This window comes from Struthio camelus, chromosome 8 (assembly GCF_040807025.1).
Source record: "Struthio camelus isolate bStrCam1 chromosome 8, bStrCam1.hap1, whole genome shotgun sequence".
In the NCBI taxonomy this organism is placed as follows: Eukaryota; Metazoa; Chordata; class Aves; order Struthioniformes; family Struthionidae; genus Struthio; species Struthio camelus.
In genome coordinates this window covers 18,387,123-18,409,269 of record NC_090949.1, presented here as the reverse complement: position 1 = coordinate 18,409,269, position 22,147 = coordinate 18,387,123, and the positions used below count along the sequence as shown (strand labels likewise).

The 22,147-nt window shown below is 38.0% G+C and overlaps 1 protein-coding gene across 11 annotated transcripts in view; it reads right to left on the bottom strand.

The window, feature by feature from the left end:
- Window positions 1-22,147, bottom strand: part of BCAR3 (BCAR3 adaptor protein, NSP family member) — a 117,317-nt gene that overhangs the window by 26,969 nt on the left and 68,201 nt on the right. For all 11 annotated transcript variants that reach the window (XM_068952453.1, XM_068952446.1, XM_068952448.1 and 8 more), the window contains one exon: window positions 17,647-17,686. In XM_068952453.1, coding sequence (XP_068808554.1) covers window positions 17,647-17,686 — 40 coding nt within the window. The remainder of the gene's footprint in view (window positions 1-17,646; window positions 17,687-22,147) is intronic.

Here is a 22,147-nt window from a genome sequence, read left to right as displayed (position 1 = left end):
AGAGCGTGCCAGAAGCCTCATGTGATCTATTCCGCTCACCAGTGAAATACCAGCTCCTCTATCTTGGTACCCTTGGCTCAGAGTTGTATTTAAGCCACAAGCTCAAGGCAAACCTTTCTTGATGAGCTACAGGACCTGACTGTCTTCCAGTGCTGATAAAGGATTGATCGGTCACTCCAGTTCCATCATGCAATGTCTCTATTTGCAATCACCAATAACTCCGTCAAACACAGAAGTGATAAAACTGCAGAGGAAGAGTGGTTGATTAGCTTTTGGTGTCTGTTACTCTTCATACTCAAATAAGATTTTAATGCTTAGAGCTTAGGTAATCAAGGAAAAAGATAAGTCTGTTTATTTTTCATTAGGAAATTTCTGTCAATCGGTCCTTGTAAAAAATAGCAAGAAAGCAACACTACCAGACCAGCATGGTCAATATTAGAGGTGTAACCAGCGCACCTCTAGGTTTTTAAAGCCATCAGTCGACAGCTTTAGCTTGATGATGGTCTTGTGGGGCAGGGCAAACTGCTAGAGAAGGCTTTAAGCACACCTTTGCTTTGGCAAGGGTTGTAAGACCTGTGATCCTATTCTCTTGCACAGCATAGTCATGCACAGAGATCACTGGCAAGATGGCGACAATTAAAATATTATCTTTCCATAGCACAAACAGATTAAAAAGAACAGAGGAAAAGAGAACTAAAAACTGCTTAACAGCTTCTTCTATACCATGCTTTTAACATTCCTGTCTTATCTACATTTATGTTTCTGTTTCCTGGTGACAGTCCTAATTTATGCATCAGAGAAAGAAACAGTATCTTTCTCCAAGGATACAACTTTATCACAAATTGTCTGCACAATGAGATGCGTACATCTCTGTAATGTCTGTATAAGCAGCACTCCCTGCATTTGGTTGAAACCAAAACTGTTCAACTGTCTCTCAGATTCTTACCACTACTAGGTCACTTAGCTCAAGTATAATTCCAGGAGTTCTTCTTTAGCTGCCAAAAGGCATTTAGTCCCCCTCTCCTTATAGTTTAATATATGGCCCAAAGACTGAAGTCAACTGGTTTAAAATACTGCAAGTGTTCAAAAATGTATGGTATTACATCTTTTCCAATGTCACTCAAAGAGAATAAAAGTGGCATCTAGCAAAAAAAGACTGATGCTGGTTCTGTGCTGTAAATGCTAATAGAAACGTTTTTCATTCAAAAGCGTAAAAAGCTTGTGGAATTCATTGACACAGGATATTGCTAGAGCAAATAGTTCAGCAAGTCAAAAATGAGTGCTTATATTTGTAAGAACAACACTATGCATTGCTTAATTTTAATAATTTAAGTTTAGAAAGTTTTTTTTTCCAGTTTCTGTCAAAATTAACTAGCGATTCATTAAAACTTGTCTCAGAGCTGCACACTGCAGAGGGAGGTGCCATGATTTCCACGCTGATTTTGTCAGCCAGGGTCAGTTATAAATGAAATAGGATTAAGCAAAGAAAGAACCATAAGGTCTTAATGACTGCCCACAAACGAGAAGTTATGAGAACAAAAGTTCTCTGTACAGCTTGACTGCGTACACACAAGTTACTGGCTGGTGCTTTCAAATTTACAAATCAACCTTCTAAAAAGCATTTTTACCAAGATGTAGATCACATGAACTCTGAGGTTCTTAATTCTCTGTTAAGAGTTAAAATTAATGAGAAAACATTTCAGCCTGTTGTCTGACAACATTTCTCTTGCAGATTCTGCTCTGAGAGTTAACATATCAAATCGTGCATGGTGGTGACATCATTTGCTAGATTTGAAGAGCTACAATAAAACAAATCCTAAAGTATTTGTGCATGTGCAGATCAGTCACAGAAGCATTACGGGTGATTGATCCCATGCTTGTTGACAGACAACGGAAAACTCTGCAAGTTGCAGAAAACGTTACTAAAGTCCCATCCTCCAGTAAGTTGCTCACCTGAGATTGCTACAAAATCGCTTTGCTGTAAAAGATTAAATAGTCAAGATGCTCTTTTGTGCTTCTCAGGAGGAAGAGGCAGGGGGGAGAGGAAAAATAGGCTTTGTAGCAGCAAACAGAAACTCAGAATCTGAGAATTCCTCACCAAAGAGAATCTCTTGTTTTGGAAAATTGATGTACGATACCAGTATTTACCTTTATATGTCAGGAACAAACTCAAAGAGCTAAGTTTTGAAACCACTACAATTACCATGTAGACCATAATGACTTAGTCCCCACCCAGGCAGAGAGATTTCTGTTGCCCTTGACAGAGAAATGAAGTTAAATTAATGCTGCACCGATTTTCACAACTTTGCGTTCATCTTCCCGCTTCTGCTTTAATAAATGGCATTGAGCAAGCCTACCCTGATATGACTTCAATTGGGAAAGGGCCAAGGCTATCTGGGTTTGTCTGCGGTCAGAGTAGCTTGCATTTTAATTCCAAAAGCAACTTTTGCCGTGAGATGTGCAAAGTCATCTTAGTTTGGAGAGTGGCTTCTACCAGTAGCGCAGAGGAGTATAGGTATGAAAGACTTTGAGAACACAAACTCCCCAGGACAATGGGACAGGAAAGATTTAACAGGTTCCCAGGTCACATGGTAAGTGAAAAGCTTATTGAACAGTAAACATGTGATCAGCAAAGCGTCTCTCCTACAGACCTCAAAGCCCCCTCAACAGCAAATAGCTTGGCTAATTACAATAGCTGTTAGAGACAAGACCTTACCTCCATAAACAGCCCTATTAACAGACTTGGTGAAAGGAAACAAAACACGTGTGCCTGAGGCATGCAAGAAAGCTTGTAATACTTAAAGAAAAAAAGAGAAACTTTGAAGAGATCAGTCACCGATATTTCAGACCTCAGATGAATGAGCTAGTCCCAAAGAGCTGGTGAAGGGAAGAGCTACTTGTCTTTTGCTCAGCACAAAATATATTCCATAATTAGAAGGCACAGGTATTAAATGGTTATGGATGTCCTCACACATTACTTAGAAGGCAGTACTTCCCACCTAATAATAGAGTGCCTCCTATCCACATTGATTGAACAGTGTGAAATGTTCTCAAGGCTTACATTAAGCAATGGAACTTGGCATATAAACCAAGCAGCAGCACTTTAGCAAGGAGAAGACATTAAACATGTACTTCTTTTCAAGGCAAACGGGGTGGGGGAGAACCCATCCAAAATAAGGGAATAGCAGTCCTGATAATAAGGAAAAGGAGATGATGTCTGAAGTTTTCTTACCTGTTTGACCACAAAGTTTGCAGGTACCTAGCACTGAGTTAACCAATAAAAACAGAATTGTTGATAAGGTTAGTCAGACTACCTGGCTAAGTGTAGGAGGTGTTATGTCCGTGAAGCTTTTGAGGAAGGGCAAATTTCGTAGAGATCAGATTATTAAATGGACTGAAAAGTGATTACCCTGACATGCAAAAACATGAAAGATTGGCCAAGGAAAGAAGCTGAGCATAACAACTTTGAAGAGGGGGTCTTATTATAACTGGAGAAGTAAAGCCTCTCAAAGTAGCCTATGACAGGCTCAAATAATGGATAAGTAAATAAAATATCAAAAATGTGAAAGCGTCATCCTTTCCGCTCTATTTTATGCTGCAGCATATTTATTTGCTTTAAGTTATTTTCCACTTTGAGGAAATCCATAGCAGGTAGCCAGCAAAGAGGTCAGAAGACGCTCAGAAAACTCAAAACACAAAAGCTTCAACTGTGATTTCTTGTCTAGAGCATTTTGGTACTGTAGAAAGACAGCACTCTGAAAAGAATCAGAAACAAGTCCCAGAGGGGTCCTTTTTTTTTTTTTTTTTTTTGGGTAGGGTCGGGGAGGGGGAGAGGACAGGACAGGACAGGACAGGAATTATTATGACCTACATTTGTAGGTCATGCATACATACATGCATACATAAACCTACATTTGTAATTTAGACAAAAGTTCTTAATCATCACAGGGAAAAAAAGGAACATCTTTCCGTTCTAACAGAGTTCAACATGGAACATTTAATTAAAAAGAAAAGAAAGGAATAAAAACCAACATCCAAACCCCCACAATCACAAGATATTGTGTTCATGACAACAGAGAAGATGCAGTATCCTTTATGTGCTTGCGCATTCCTACTTTATCAAGCTCTAGACTGCAAACCAAACCAACTGTTGTTATGGTCCATTAGCTAAAGCATACATATTTCCCCAGTCCTCAAACACCTCACATGTATGTTCATGTCTTACAGAAAGACCTACTAGTTTTGCAACTTCTTGTAGGACTCATTTACTCAGGGATACTTACTGGTATAGTTCTATTGGTCTAGGTATAATGATATAATTCCCAGTATAGCTCCTTCCCCAGAATCAAGGAGTAAAAACATAGGGGAAGCAAACCATGGAGTCTGTGCTTATGAATCATCTTCCCAAATCTTTTCAACAGGACCTAGATTCCCCTTCTAATTTTTTTCCTCTACTGAGAGCAAAGGGACTGAACTGATATATTCATTCAACAGATTCCCTTGACCATAGGCACAATCTCTTCACTTCAATGGCAACAGCACAGCTCAGTCTGAATAGTGAATTTGGCCTCATATCTATTCATTGTGGGTGTGTATACTTTTTCTTTTGAAAGGCTTAGTATTAAACAGCAGTGAAAAATGTTTAAGTATTTTATCCATAGCTCAAGATAAATAACACAGCATAAATTATAAATTCTAATTGCCAGTTCATTGCTTCCTGTCTGTAATAAACTAAGTTTAATCAACAAAACTATGGCATGGTGTAAGAACGCCAGAAATAATGAACCTTGCCCTTAAAAAGTAATAACTGTGCAATTTCATATAGAAGATGCTGACAGTTTTTATCAACACTAACTGGCAGGAGAGAAGTTTTATTTAGATAATGAATGGAACATTCAGAACTCTATTTTTTTTTTTAACATAACTACTGGAATATTTGTATTTATTTAAAGCTTAACATGAGTTCTGAACATATAGGTCAATGAATAGATGACACCACATTATTCAGAGCCAGAGTCAGACCCAGAACTTTTGGGTTGCACTGTGATATAGCAGAATGAAAGTTAAGACTACTGGAAGGAATCACAAATAGTACGCAAGAGCCTCTAGGTGATAGCATGGTAGTTCCTGCTCTGCTGGATATCATGGAGCTGTTTTCAGCTAGCATGACTGAGTCTTCAGGCTGCTCCAATTTACACTTCATACATAACTGGTAAATATTGACTCACAAGAACAAAAGATCGTTAAGCCACATTTTCACTTTCCTGTTCTGCAACTTTTTGCTGGTTCCTTGGGTTCTTTGGCTCTGCCTCTGAGAAATACACCATATGGTTCATGCACCTTAGAAACATCAAATGGAACACTTCTGGTAATTCCATCTACTGATGTATTTCTAATGCTCTCCACTATTAAGAGACCTTAGTTTTTAAACATTCTTCTCAAGAATCGTAATGTATCTGATAATGCCTTCGCCTGTTTCTAAGAACTGCTGGCTAGACTGTATTTGACAGCTAAATTATCAAGCAAAGATTTCATAATTTCATAGAATTTAAGGCCATAAGAGTTTAAGGATGCTTGATCATATAAACCCACTGGGTAATGTTACATGTTGAGTTTCTCGTTGCCCATCAGGGAAAGCAATTACAGTGGCTCTGCTGATCCCTACCTGTATTATTACAATGTCTCCAGAGTCATTTGGGGTGATTCATAGTCCAGTCTAAATTATACCTGCTCAACACTGAATATTGAGACTATGCTCCTGACACACCTAAACTGTCTCCAGCTCCACTGGCAGCACAGTGCATATGCAGGAGCTTCAGGCATTCACACTAGCTAAGGAACCTGCTCTGGGGCAATCCTTTTAGGCTGCTTTATTCTTACAGGCCAAACAAAACAGAATATAGGAATAAAATCCATTTCTCCTGGGTTTTGGGGTTTCTCTTCCTTTCAGCCTCCAAGGTTCTAAAAAAGAAAGATCTCCTTGGCTTCAAGGTTGCAAATGGCTCAAGTAAGGCAATCAAACTGTAAAAATACAAACACTTGAAGACTCACAAGCAGTCTGCAGTCATCAAAGTAGTCTCAAAAAGCTACTTTGAACCAGATAGTGCTCTTGTTCATAAAAGTGTTTATACATTGCACACAGAATTACGTTAAGTTTGATTACATATTACAGAGAAATCATTTCAGACTAAACTCGATGAGGGAACTGGTGGCTTACCACTGTTAGTTGTAACTACATCAACAAACCATCTGAGCATTTAAATCAGCCTAACAATATCAGTGGAATACATGTAATATTCCTTTAGACTTTTCTCAATATATGAAAATAAGTAATCCAGGCAAAAAAGCCAAATATAAAAAAAGAGATGGCATGGTATACTGTGCAAGGGTCAATATCCTAAATCTGATTTTATACAACACGCAGCCAATCCAGAGCACCCTGCTCACTGTCATGGGACTAATGACACCGTATGGAATACGGACACCACCTGATTACAAAGTACATATGCACAGTCTAACAGTGGTTATGAGTGTCTACAGCTATAAAATGGCATCATCTGTAAGGCTGTAAGAAAGTACAATATGAATAAAATTTGAAAGAAAAAACCCAAATCAAAGCATCTACATTTTAAGATTACAACATTCTTGATTTAATATACTTTTCTCTGTAACTAATTATGTGTTCTTGTTATGTGAAAAAATGCCAGGAAATGGGACAAGTAAAAAACAATTTATCCACGCAAATGGCATCTCCACAAAGCCCACTACTTTGTTCTTGGTCCTTAGGACTTGGCCGATCAGCTCTAACAAAGTTCTCAGGTGATGCCTCCAAATACTGGTACTGCCCAACTGTTTACAGCTGAACACTTTTTTTGTTTTTTTTTTTTTTAAGTGTAAAGCATATGGAAGAAAGGGGAGAACCACAATGTAAGAAAGTCAGGGCATTCTAGAAACTGCTATTTATTTTTATCCTTCCTTACCTCTACTGTTTACACACGCATAATGTCTCACCACCCAGTTCCTATCCTATCGCTCCTATGTCAGTTCTCATCAGAACTGATTCTTTCCTGTTCTCCTCTCTAACCTCACTTCCTGCGGGCTGTTGTCAGTGCAGCTCCTGATCATAAATCAATATATACAGCTGTGGCAGTAATTACACTTGTTTGTATTGCAGGGGTGTGGTATGGGAGAAGTCAATGTAATTTCTTCCTCCTCTATTGCTGTTCCACAAGGCAAAGTCAGAAATATGTTACAGTTGTTGTACAGGAATAGTACAGAAGGGATCATAGTTTGCATCCAGTTAATTTTCAGTGCTGTTTGAATAAATCCCTTTGAAAATCTGACTCATCTAAGAATACAGATTGGCATCTACAAGAGGCGCCCAACCTGCTTAAAAGCTTCCCACTAGGTCCTCATTTGCACTTTAAGACATCTAAATTTGGATCCAGATTTGAAAAATCTGATCTTCTGTAACTAAAATATACCAACTTCATAGACACCAGGTGAACTCTGACTTACTTCTCCTTCTAGCCAACTCCCTCTTAAGAAGCTACCCGCAAGTTTTATTGATCCTACCAAAAACTGGTCTAAATACTCTTGAGCTCCATCTACTGTCTGACAACCTGTGTACAAACATAAAACAATTTTATAACGCTTCTCCCTTCTTTACTTCAGTTTATTCCTTAGGTTGGAGGGGAAAAAAAAAGGTAAAAAGGCACTAATTTTCTTTTCTTCAGGATTAGTTCATGATTTCTGCCTCATATTTTCTTCTCTTTCCTGCTGACTTAGCTGTCATTAGTCTAACTTAAGCTTTCTGGACTCTGTACAAAGAGTTCTCTTGTCTATAAAAAGGACCCATCAACAAAATTGCTAACTTCAGATTCCTGTGTTTGAAAGCCTTCCCAATCCTGCGAAAGTAAAGTGTTTTATTTGTCTGACATTGCTCCAATTTCAACTGTTTTTCAAGGATTAGAGATTTTGTTACTGCACCATGGTAAGTGGAGGCACCTCAAAACCAGCTATTTATCTGCAGCTCCTGCATATCCCCAAATACTTCCCATTTATAGAGAGAGATGTTGAATGTGTAACACTTTTGAAAACAAAATTCACAAGTCATTTGGGCTCTGCAGGAGCTCAGTTTTTCAAAGTCTTTACCAGCACGTACGAATTTGAAGAGGCTCGTCTCTTTTCCACATTTTTGCACAAGGCACTTTGACAAATTTGAATTAAAATCAGCAAGCTCATCTCAGCTCAAATACTGCCCTTTCAGCAGTTTACTAATAGAAAGATTTAAGGGAAAGGAGGCAAAGGACCTCAGAGTACACTAGAGAGCTAGCATAAGAACACCCAAACATTATACTCCCTCATTTGTACAGGTGCTTAGTTCCTATTAGTATCCAACAAAGAAAATCCTCAGACAGCAAATCCTGCTCCTTCGATAGCATACAGAACAGATGGCATCCCAACTGAAAGATATTTCTAATGGGGCTCCTTCTGCTGCCCACTCAGTAGGCAAACACATATCCAAACCGTATGCCTCCCAAAGGAGGCAAGACATACAGATACACACAATGTGCCAAGTCTTATTCTAACCAGTAATTATAAGCACAACTCTGGCAGATTAGGAGCTTTACCTCCATAAGCTTTGTCTAGTTAGACTATTTGAAATGCTTATTATAATTTGCCTTCCACAAGCTATACAGTCACTCCTCCTTGTGGTTAACAATATATTTACAGACACTACAAAATCAGCTTTGGGCAGGTGTCAAGCATAAACATTTTCACGTCCCAGTCAACTTTTGCTTTTACTCTATCTTCGAGAGTACGGAAAGGACCCAGACACATCAGCAAGTAGCACCTTAAAAGCACAACTGCTGTGGAACAACACAGGTCTGAAAGCCCAAAATGAAAAGAGAAAAATAAGAGGTGTTCTGCAGAACAGACACAGCTCAGCAACCATGAAGAAAAAAAAAAAAAACAACAACAAAACATGGTAGACTACAGTCATGTCTCTACTGTTATTAATAGTTCAATCACCTTGCATGAAAAGCAGTAAAATTCGATGTGGAACTCCTATCTTGTGTATATATCCTTATGTGTCTACAACTGCCTATCATAAGCTGTAAGTGTTTGTATAGAATTTGAAAATGTAAAGCAGGCTTGGTTTTCTTTCCAAGGAGATCAAATTTTTTGCACTGTACTGCTTATTCTACACTCCAAAATCTTCAATTCTTTTCATCACGCATGGTTTTGCTCTTACCAAAAAGAGGTAAAATGTACACTGTAGACGAGGTGGGAGAAATTAGGCATAGCAGTACTATAATTCAGTACCTTTTTTCCCCATCTGGACCGCTTTTGTGAAAAATGGTACGCTCTTTTTTGGCAAGAGGCAATGCAATAGATCAGGTCCAGGATCACACCTTGGTTCAACTCAATACGGGAAAGCACAGTTTGCCAGGAACGATCACTCACTTCAACAATCACAATATCTAATAGAAATGCATAGTAACTCCATACGCAAGAAAAATGAATCACAAATCAAGGTGAACCAGATAACATCTTACAAGCAAAATCCACACTTTTTTTCTCCTCCTTTGAAAAGTAAATACGTTATCATCTACTACTACTGTTTTCTTTCACTGACATCATCATTTTGACTTGAGGATATTACCAACAGCACCATACAACTGTCAGCATTTGAAATCCAGAGCCACTAATATTTTGAAGAAAAGGGGGCATTTCATTTAAATCCAAATTTCACAAGATCTCTGGAGAAAAAATAAACATGATATTTTTAGTATGAAAACTGGGCTTTTTTTTGTACCTCAAAACTTCTGGCCTGTGTTTATGATCCAGGCCTTTCTAGTTTATCCGTTTCTCTGTCTGTAAATATGGGTTGATAGTAGTTACTAATCTCACCAGGATATTGAAATGATCAACAAGGTCAATAGGCACTAATATTGATCAATATTAGTCAAGATCAATATTAGTCAAGATCAATAGGCACTAATATTAATACCGGTACCATGGAAATTAGAGCAATGTAATTCTACAGACAGATTTCAGCTCACAGTTCAGCCACTGCAATCTCAGTGAACGTAGTAGCTTTTGATGATTACAGATCTAACAGAATTTAAGAGTAAATGAGCAAAAATATATACGAGGTAAAATATCGTCATTAAGAGGGTCAAATTTATAACAAGAGGATAGATATAAGATTAATCTGTAGCAAGCAATTAGAATAAATACATGTGCTCAAAGAAGAATCATCATTTTAGATCTACCCCAAATATATCAAGCACTATGAAAGATGCTCCATACACAAAATGTCCTAAACCTATTTCAGCATCTCGGAAATGCAAGAGCCACTGCTAAAAGACTTCACAATAGAGGCCAGAATAATTAGAAAGTCACTATTCATTTGACTGAATTCATATAAGGGCTATCATTCACAAAGGAAAACGTAAAAAGGCACAAATTTCCTTCTGTTCAGAATTATTCCCAGTATTAAAACAAAAATAACAACAACAGCAACAACAAAACTCAAGCAGATCTTAGAACTAATCAGGTCATTCAGAAATTGGGAGCTGGGAAAGAACAACAAGATCCCCAGGCAGGAATAGGCTAACTTGGGAATCTCTCTACTAGGAAAATATGAATTAGGGTGACAGAACATTGGAACAGGTTGCCCAGAGAGGTAGTGGAGTCTCCTTCCCTGGAGATATTCAAAACCCATCTGGATGTGATCCTGGGCAATATGCTCTAGAGGTCCCTGCTTGAGCAGGGAGGTTGGACTAGATGATCTCCAGAGGTCCCTTCCAACCTCAACCATTCTGTGATTCTGTGAATTAGGACAGTAGACTGAAAGTAAATGGTCTTGCGCAGCTGCAGAATTATACTGCCTGCCTATTTACTGGAAACACCAGCCTAGATTTTGCTTATTCTACACCTTAAAGATTATAGAACTGCTGACTCTGTGTAAAAATCCACCAGTAATTATGGATAACTGTATGCCATCAAATAAAACAAGTTTTCATTGACTCTGAACAGATGGGGCAAGAACCACAAAATGAGTTTAGGGGATTTAACTACTTAAGAGTTGCTGAACTCAATTAGATATGCAACTTCTTAAGTCTTCTTTGAAAGTCTCTGGGTCTGCTGAAAGCTTTTAGGAGTAACAGTAGACTATCATACAAACTTAAAGAAATAGTTGCCACTTCTAAATAGAGGAAGGGTCCATGCTGTAAGACTAGTATGAGGGTCAGGAAAAGACCTCTGCTACTCCAAACTTTAATATTACTAGAACACGATTAAAACTACAGAGCAGACAATTTGTCCAGTTTATTGCAGCAGTCAAGACTTATTCCATTAGAAAATTCCATCAAGGAAACAAAAAGAAGACAGATGGCCAAAACTCAATCACCTGTATTTGTAACAAAGATGACATTATGTATTAAGAACACCTTTCCTACCAGTAACAATGAAAAGACTGTTAAGACTAATCTAGTATGGGAAGTAGACAGTTTATCTTGGGAGGCTACAGAATCTCTTCTACTGGAGGTTTTGAACAAAACAGAAAAACATATACTCTAAAAAAAAAAAAAAATCAACTTCCAACAGCCAGGCCAGAGAGTTTTTTTTTTTTATTACTTATGATGAAATTATTATGAAAAATGTAATTTTTAACAGCCATGACTATTAAAAAATAAAGTTATAGTATCCTTCTCCAGATATACAGCAGAGGGCAGTGTGTAACCATCAGCTTCAAGCCTCAAAACTAAAGATTTTTTTCATTTCGAGGACAGATAGATTAGAACTAACAGGATGTTTCTTTATGAATTACACTGCTTATACACAAGAGGTGACTGCTGTTGAGTGACGCCTGCGAAACGAGAAATTCCTACTAAGTAGATAAACATGGAAAAATGTAAATATCTGTTAATGAAACATTACTGGTATGAATAAGCATCTTCTAGCTGGATGCCAATTTCATGATGACAACACAGAAAAGTGTAAAATGAAAGTCAGCTCTATGGGCATACTCCTTTCCTCTTCATCAAAACACATTCCAGCTAATGCTTTCTCCTTTCATGATGCTGTTGCCTCTGCTGCAGTTGCAAAAAAAAAAAAAAATTTTTTTTTTTGATTTAACAGGAATCTCTCAATCATTTGGTGCTTTTGTCTGTTAAGCCTTCCTCCAAGACCAATACTTAATGTATAACACAGTCAAACAAGGCAAAAACCTGACAAACTTTCTGCTCACAAGTTGTAACTCGCATCTCCACAGGCAAGTCTCCAAAGTAGAGTGATACGTAGCAGCTCATAAACAGGCATACACTGAACTTGGCAAGTTTTCCAGTGGAGTAGGGATTTATCTAATATATTTATTTCCCTGTCTAAAAAGGGTCCTCTCAATGAAATTTAAGCATCTTTCAATATTCTTTCCCAAATTGCGGCTGCTTGTCATGCTAAGATTTTTCCAAATTTCCCCAAACGTCCTACCCACACACTTCCCTTCTGATAGTACTCTTCCCAAACTATGCCCTTGGCACACCCATTAGAACGATGATGGTCAACTACCCACATGTATAACCCAAGCAGCTCAATGTCAGGAAAGAATCACAATTCCTGCTAGAACCTGTACAAGAAAAGCAAAAAACTGAAATCTTTGTGATTTGGAAAAAAGGAATCTAAATTTGGCATCTGTAATTTGATGAATTTATGCAATTAACTACACCAACTGTGTAGCACTAAGCCTCATCACATGATCAAAGTTCCCTGAAATTTAGTTAAATCTACAAACACTGCACTACCTTGCACAGCTACAGATATGACCAACACATTGAAACGTCATCAAAATTTTGTTTTCAGTGGCAATCACAAAAGCCCTCATAAATGACAATAACATGGACATTTGCTTTCCAACAAAATCAGGAAAGAAAAAAACTAGGGAAAAACGAGCAGCATGGCACTGAGACAAACAAGTACCCTTCAGAAAGAGTTTGGTATTCCTTCACAAAGGAATAATTTTTTTTTTCTGCTGCTGTAACTTCCTTAGATCTGTGACAGTTTCTTCAAGTCCAAATCTAAATATAAATTTCCCTCGTGACCATGCTCAGCAGACAATCAGTCATAAATTTTGCAATTCTTCCACTGATGGATTAAAATGCATCTCCAAAATCTCAGGACATAGTAGTACTCATCAGTAGTGAGCCGATGAGTAACTCTGTAGCTATTAGCAGACTTTCACAGGAAATACTTTGCAAGGTTTCCATGAAAGGAAGAGAGAAAAATTTTTTTCTTTCTGTTCACCCTGATACTTTCTTAATGATTACAGTACATACCTCTATTTAAAAAGATTCTCAAGTATTTACAGTGGGTAGGAATGGGATGGAAAAGCTATCTTTAGTTCACATGAATCTGATCAAAACAACTCATAAAAGTTCTCTGACACACTCAAAATTGTCAGCATTTGATCCTTTCTCCCCCGCTGAGTTTGTTCTCTGGATTGCAGACTTTGGGGCACGGGAGGAACCTGCTGAGACTACCAATGGATCTATTATTTGGCTCATAAAACTTGTAAAAATCTCACAGAATGTACAACGTGCTATTGTGTCCGTAAATCTTTCAGCAGCCTGACTCAAAGCAGTCTGGCCTGTTTTCACTTCTACCATAAAAGGGTTTCTTGAAAGAGCCATTTAACTGTGACCATGGTTTCAGCAGCACTGTGAACACAAAGGAAGGGTTGAAGTCATTCGGACACTTCAGTACTCAGACTCCAGCAAATCAGTACATTTTTTCCCTTAGAACTTGTTTTTGCATAATTAGCTCTCTTTATGTACTGAATGATGTAATGCATCAGTATTCAAGATGCACGAAACTGCCATTTGTAAGCTTTAATTTAGATTCATGCATTAGAAACTGTAGTACATCTATAGAGAGCATTCTCTAAAAGAATGTCTTCAGAGGTTTAATTCTATAATCAGTGCCCTCTGCCTTGTATCTTGAACAGAGTAAAACAGAAGGAAAATTGATTTATTTTGCCTTTGCTCTGGCCAGAGTATTTCTGAACAGAAGGAATTATTTATTTCACTTCTAATCAGCAGAGTCTAGCAAAGAAAGGTTTGTATGAAAATAAAATAGATACAGACAGCTCTTAAACGTACCGTTAGTCTCTTTGCCCTTTATGACGATGCCTGCTTGTATTTGCTGCTGCCATGATAGCCACGATATTCCTTTTGCTATGAAACACAGCACACCAAATCAAGAAATAATCACGTTATTTTTCCTCATACCTAAATGACTTCTCCCCATCCTATTTACAGTAGGATCCAACTGTTAAGAGCTGTTGATCACATCCCAGTAGGAGCACATTCTGAACAAACATTTGTTTTCTTTCTTATGGGACCCACAACAAACTCAGGTAGCATGTTTGCATCACTGCAGAAAAAGTGCTCATTTGCATCTGTGTGCTTGTAAGAGCAGCTCTCTGCCCAGCTTTCTTATTTAAAATTACTGTTTAAAACCAGCTGCCAAAAAACCAGCTGCCTGCGTTGGACTTGAAGGATGCCTGTACAGCCTCATAATGTGGAGCAGCTATGAGGATAGCACCCATCTGTTGCTTCTAACTGTGGATCTTTCAAAAGAGTCAGGTATTATTAATACACTTCACTTGAGCCAGCAACTCTTGGGTAGAATCACCAGCATGCTGACCTTCCCAAGACAACTTAAATTTGTATCACATACTACTTTCAAGAGAATGCAGTTTATGCAAGCTAAATTAAGCCCAAGCCCTCTTCTCTTAGAGGCATAACAAGATGAGAGAAACAAGACTCTACATCAAGACTTTGTGTGCAATTAGCTTGTTCTAGTTTTCCCTTTGACGTATACATCACAGATGCTTAATATTCAAGTTTATGTGTGTTTTCAGTCAGTCACTCAACAATTCTCTGCCTAGAGACAACAAATCTGTATCTTCCTGTGCATCAGACACATGAATCTGGCTCTCAAAACTCTGGTATCCTGAATCAGCAAGACAGGATTACCAAAAGTGCTCTCGTTGCTTTCTGCCTCTTCTCTTCTCCATTCAAAGGTATTTCTTTTTTACTCCCGCTTAACAGACACCTATCAAAGCCTATCCAACAGGCATCAAATCCACTTGTTGAGACTAAATACGCGCACTTTATACTTCTTGTCAGACTTATGCAAATGGCAATGTTGGTAAAAACATAGTGAGATGCTACAGTAATCGATCCTTTAAACTTTGCAACTTGAGTAGCTTACTGCTTAGTAGTTTACCCTGACTTCACACTGCCAGCATCGTTTGTTCAAGGAGCTAGAAATTTTACAAACATGAACATGATAGTTACCATAAAATAAGTTATAGAAGATAACGAACACATACTTGATGAAATTTTAGGATCTATTCAGAGGTTCCAAGATCACTCTGTTACAAAATCAAGTATATGCTTTACAGTCAAAGCAAACTGAAAACAAATTATTGATCGGAGTCCTCCTTTATTTGGCACTGCTGATAAATTTGATTAAAGGTGCACTTCCAGAACCAGTTTTGTTAGTAAAAATAACTATTACAGCCCAAAGATGTTTTGGGGGAGTATATTAAGAAAGTAACGTCTGCATGTTTTTGAAGGTGTGATTTAGGAATCCAGCATTTCCTCTCCAGAATGGCCTATTTTCTGGCCATTAAACTGTGGACCAAACTAATTGACAATTCACTAAAGCTAGAAATGTAGATGGAAAAAGCTTTGAAACAGGAAGGAGAAAAGAAGGTGAGGGCATCCCTTGCCTTCTCCCTTATAAGCCTCTTTTCCCCAGGCTTTCCTCCCTAACATCAAAGTTTTAATAACTAAGCTTAGCACTACAGCTATTGACAAGAGTCCTAGACATGCTTCTGCTACAAGAGCTGAGAAGATTAGAAACCACATTTATAATAGAAAACTTGCTGCAACAAGACAAGACATACATATTGATGAATTGGCAAATGAAAGCTCTGCCTTCTACTTGGCCATATTATTAAAAATGTAAGAACGTACTCTCTACAGAATAGCGCAAGACACAGTAAATAAAATTTAGCAATTAACACATCCATTGCTTTGTTGCCTTTGGCATCCCCTCTTCTACAGTGCTCTTCTGGAGGATCTCAGCTTTCTCTGGCTCAGAAGGCTACCTTGCCATATGCCTATGTTTGGCTGGGACCGATGCCAGGCCCCTTACAGCACTAAGCCGACCAATGTTTGGAGCAGGATTCTAGTAGCAGCCTGCAGAGTCCTTTGGCAGCCCCTTTTCCATGCGCTTTCCAGGTCTGCTCTTCCCCTTCTCTTCTTCCAAATCTTAATTTTAACCTCCACCCTAACCCCAGGCTGAGAGTCCAACAGAGGACCCCTCCAAATTTCCAAGTAAATTAATGCATGGCATTTCCTTTTGACAGTCCCCTCTCAACACTGCATTACTCTCCCTCCCAGTTCATTCCTTCTATGAAACTTGAACCCTAACCTCTCCGCTTGTCTGGGCTATGTACACCCACGAAGGAAATTCTCACTGCAGTTCCCTGTTGACTTTGGCATTTCCTCTTCAATCTTCTGCTACTGTCTCTCCTCAGTCTCTTCCTCACCTGAACTCTAACCTGAAGCAAAAATTTAGACTGTCCACATGAAGAGCTATAGCAACATCCTCCGGTAAAGGATAGTAATGCAGCACGTGTTTATCAGGTACTTTTCAGAGGACTAAAATCTCCCAGAAGACGAGGGAAAAAGCTCAACAATCAAAGAATCCTATTGCAGAGGGACATGACTTATAAGCCAGATTCTTTCAAGACTCTGAGAAATAATATTCACTTAAATTAGCCATTATGAACAGTACTAATTCAGTACAAATTACACACACACGGCATTGCAAGAGACTCTCAGGATAGAATCATATCCTTAACGCTTCTTCCAAAGCTTCTATATTGCCAATCCAGGATTGATTTTTGAATAAAATTTATGAATGCTCCAGAGTATTTTTGATTTACTCTAAATAGAAATTTTTTTCAGAACTCTCATCTTGTGTAAAGGAAAACACAAGAATACACAGTTTTGCCAGGATTCCAGTTATGCTGCATGTTCTATAAAGAGCATTTAAAAAGACAGAGTAAGTCCCTTGAAGAACACCTAGAATGTATTCTTCACAATACTGCCCAATATGCTCAGACTTCTGCGAATTAATAGATGCGTTATTGAAGTATAATATTTTGGACGATAAATGAAATAACAGTAGTTTTAGTAAGACTATTGCTGTAAATATAAACCTACACCTGTCATTTTAATGATCTTTTCAGATGGGTCCTTCTGGGTTCCCAAAAATATATAAGCAAGAAACAGGGATTATTTTAATGTTAACAAAGACAAGATAATAGGTAGTCAGTGTGTAACTGAAAAGAGGCCTCAATATCAAAATACAATATACCTCCAAAACACAATGCCCACAGAATCACCAAAGCATGTGGAACATAGTCTGACATACATAGTTAGCTTTTCTGCAACAGAAGATAGGCACAAGCGTTATTTGACTACAAAGGACCGGAAATGCTGTAGCAATGCTGGTTACACACCCAATAGAATATTTAGAGGGTAAGAACTGGTACCATACCTTAACATATTCCAACGTAGGATCCAGGATACCCTGAGCTCTGTAAGAGAATGGGGCAAAAGAGGGAAGGAGGACACAAAAACAAAATCAAACAGTGAGTCCAATTATTTCTTATATTGAAGAGATACATTTATATGAGCATTAGGCTACTAGTTCAAGTTAAATCCAAGTTAAAAATCGTTCATGTGTTATAGCTACATGGCCTATGTTATCTAACTTTTGACGAATATATAAATCACTGATTCCCTCTGGAAGGTTAGTAGTGGAATCGCTAGTAACTCATTTGGGAAATAAAATTCACTATAGAGTTTTAAGCAAAGTGAAAACAATCTTATGGAAAATGACATTTACAACAGTTACATACCACCTAAGATATCTCACATAAATTAAAAGGAGTGCTCTCCCAAGAACTTCTAAATTTGTTTCTTTGCTTGAATGACTTCCTATTAAAGCTACTTCTAAGGATAGCATTAAGATGGCACTGGTAATGCAAGAAAATGGAAAGAAAGTAAAACATTAACTTTTCTTATAAATAAAGCAAAATTTTCATGGACTTGCAATAGGGTAATGTGTTTTTTTATCTTTTGAAAAATAAATATGGTTCTTGCACTCTTTTACAAACTTCTCAAAACTAGAATTTCAAAACCATGATTATTTGAAAACCAGATAATCAAGTCATTGTCCCATTTTAAAAATAACTGATCTCTTTGCAAGTTTTTTATACATACAGATGTTAAGTATTCCCAAAGGCACAGAAGCCTAAGAGAAGAGCCATGTGATCAACTACAACTGCTTCCATGAAAAAAAGAATAAAAACAAACACATATATGCGAAGGGTTTTGTACATTTGTTTTTGTACGTTTGTTTTTATTTGAAAACTGGCAGGTTAACAGAATTTGCAGTACAGGCTTGAATGTTTGCTATAGAATCTAAGACGACATACATGGTACTGCCTTAAATGCAAGCACATAACTAACCGGCACGTTGAAAACCTTGCAAACTTTTAAAGGGATCGTGGGTTTGATATGGCAATCAAGTTTGCCACGTGGCCCACATACATTCCGTAAATCTAGAAACTGCATCCTGCTCAATGGAGGTTGTTATGATGACATAACATAGGAAACTTAATAGTAGCTTCAAACATGTAGAAGTCTGGTTACACTGGAATGCACTAACCCAGAATACAGTCTCGAGTTCACTGTTGTTGTTTGAATGTAATTGTATATAAGCTGGAACCAAATTACTGTTTTGTACCAGGTTTTAGTCCTGCCCCCTAACATCTTTTAACCTGGAACAATGTAAGGTGGCAAAGCAGAGCCTTTCCGCTTCTAAGCCCTGTCTCTAAAGATTCTCCGAATGCGATGGTGCTCAGCTGCCCAGGCTGTGTCAGGAGTTGCTGTTTCACACTATCAGAACATTTATCATGGGTCAAATTCCATTTCCAGTTAAACTAAAAGGAAAAATGCTGCCAAATCCAGTGGGATTGGAATTTAGTTCATCTGAAACTTTCTCCTAGCCAATATACAAAAAGGGGGAAAGCTAGTAACCATACGTACATAAAATATGCACAAACATAACAGAGAAAACAGAGGTGAAATTATAGAGGGAAAAGGAAAAGGAAGTTGCTAAAAATAAAAATGTTTTCTTTCCCAACACCATGCAATTTGACTGGAAAAAATCCTATTCTTAACCAGTTCAGCAAATACAGAAAGCATGGCCAAACTCTGCTCACATTCAAACCAACTCAGGAAAGTCATGCCAATGCTGAACACTTCCAAAAATTTGCAGTTAGTTTTTCACTTGTCTCTGGAATCTTCCAGGACAAAGGGTCCAACAGCACTGCAATGCAACCTACTCAAAAAAAAAAAAAAACAAAAACAAAAACCTGAGCAATAAGCCTAACAATTAGTTTACTTGCTCACTTTGCCAGTCAGTACGCTTCAGCATAGTCTGTGTTTACAAAGGATGCTTCTGCAGACAAGCCTCACTACAGACTCCACTGTTCCCGTTGTCAGAAATAAGGCAACGGATCTTTTGGCTAGAGCAAACCAAAATAAAACCAAAGCAACAGAAAAGCTTTAAAACAAACCAGTTTATTTACTACTATATAAAGCAGGGAAATGAGCAGAGTGGGGGGAAAAAAAAGTCCCCTACATTTCCTTCCTTGTATGTACCATCCACATGACAAAAGTCCTTTGAAAAATTCAGCTTTAGGAAATGAATGGCGTAACAAATCTCTTCATAAGTACTATCACATTTTCATATATTTTGTCTGATAAGCTGTTATACACCACCACATCAGAAATCCTTCAATTCCCCACTAGCATAGGTTATACAAGAGGAAGTTCACGCCGTAGCCCTCTTGCCCTTAGATACCTTCTTCCTAGCAGGGCTTCCCCTCCCACTCCCCACCTTCCCTTCCTGTCCAAGACTTCATCTTTGCGCAAATTTTTGAGGTTATTTTCAAGATATGATTACTTTTAATGGTGGGCAGTATTAAATAGTAAAGATTAATTATTGCATTTTCCTATCATTCAATTCTACTACAGGCTGCCATATTATATGCAGAGAAACTGGAGATTAAGCAACTGGCCCAAATAATTAGGAACTGATGGCAAAGCTAATTCCTGAATCTCAGCTTTCTGTTAGTAATCATGATTTGCTTCTTTATGCCATATGCTCCCAGCAAAGGAAATCTATAATGTCAAGATCCTAAAGACCTACATATGGAAAAAAATTCTTTTCATTTTTCCTTCCAAGGCATCTTAATAAACAAGGTGAACCCCAAAACTCATTTCTTATATTAGACCATCTGCAGAAAAGCTTTAATGTATTCAGGGAAGTACCAGACCAGGGGAAAAGTACTGCCGGCTCTGCAGTGCTCCCAAACCAATTCATTTGAAGGTTTGTTTCAATAATAAGTTCTTCATCTTTCATCAGATATTATTACATTTCAAGTAATGTTAATGTTCATCCTCGTAATGAGCTTGATTTTACAGCTTTCTTCAGTTGCATCTCTTTACCTACAATATATATGAACTAAAGTCTGTAAATTGTGGGTTCACAGATTAGGTTATATTATATATTTTGGCTTCCTAATGATCAGATAAGCCCTACTTTCATTCAGATAAAATGTATGTTTAATGAGAGGCAGTTCCTTATTTGGTAGGATGTCATCTGGAATAGAGTTTTCGGAACAACTCAAGGTAAGGTGTTGGTTAAGGGCTACAGTAGGACACACGGTATTGACTTCATGCTCTTTTCATACTCGTTCTGCCACAGAAAAGAACTCAAGGAAGGGATGCAAATGATCTGGTATTCATGTCAGTGCCAGTCTCTATCACCTCATCTCAAGAGGCAAGGACGAAAAAAAAACCCAACCCAACCCAAACCAAAACAAAGAACAAAATACCGAAAACCTCCTTCCAGTATTTTTTGCAATGAGTCACGCAGACAAAAAACACTCAGATCTGATAACATGTTATTACATCATTCTTCTGAACAGTCAAATTCCTCTGTTGACCCTCCTCCATATGCACATCTGTGTGGAAACTGCAGCAGGATAAACACTCCTCCAGGAAGAGTACATCACTAAAGAAAAGCAATCAGTTGTCACAATCTTGACCTCCACCACTCTGAGACTGTTCTGACCAGAAACATATTCTTTCTTCAGCATCCCTAGTGGCATCTGGAAATGCCTTTCTCTCTACTGGCCAGTCTTGCAGATCTATAACCCTTTAATCTCTCCCTACTAGTCCTTGGAAATTAACTCAATTTCTTCAGCCCAGCTACAAGACTGTTAGTAGCATTATGTCTTTTTTTGCACACGTAGGTTTCTTACTGATATTGCCAAGAAAATACACAGAGCTTGAAAAACAGGGCATGGAGCTCCAGCAGTCCTACAAAAAGACGAAAGAAGGAGAACAGAAAATATGGAGCTGCTCCTCTCCTCTCCCACCGAAGTGAAACCTGCTGCAACTGTGAAGAGTCTGGTGTCATACTGGTTGTGAATGATTGTCCATGAGCATTCAACTAACATCGCTGAATACCACGAGAACCAATATACAACTTCACAGAAAATAGGGATTGCCATTGTATGTAGACTCCTCTGAGATACAGCTAAAGCTGACTCAGATGATAAAAGGGAATAGGTTTCAGATGTTATTGCAGGATGCTCTTCCACTTCCCAGTACCCACCCCTAAATGGCAGCCACAGGTGTGGGAAGAATTTAAAAACTGCCTTCTGAAATTGTCAACAACAGTAGTTAGAGGTAAAAAGAAAAAACCCTACAAGCAATCAAAATCATACTTTGGGTAATGACAGATTAAATGCATTTCTAAAAATTTCAAATCATGCATTGATCTGAAGACAACAAGCAACCAAACATGAAACTCCAACAAAGAAAACATTGAGGTCTGAGTAACTAGACACTCTTTTTAAATTCTTGATAAAGTTATGATGTACTTACAATCAATATCACAACTGAAAAGCAGAATACTA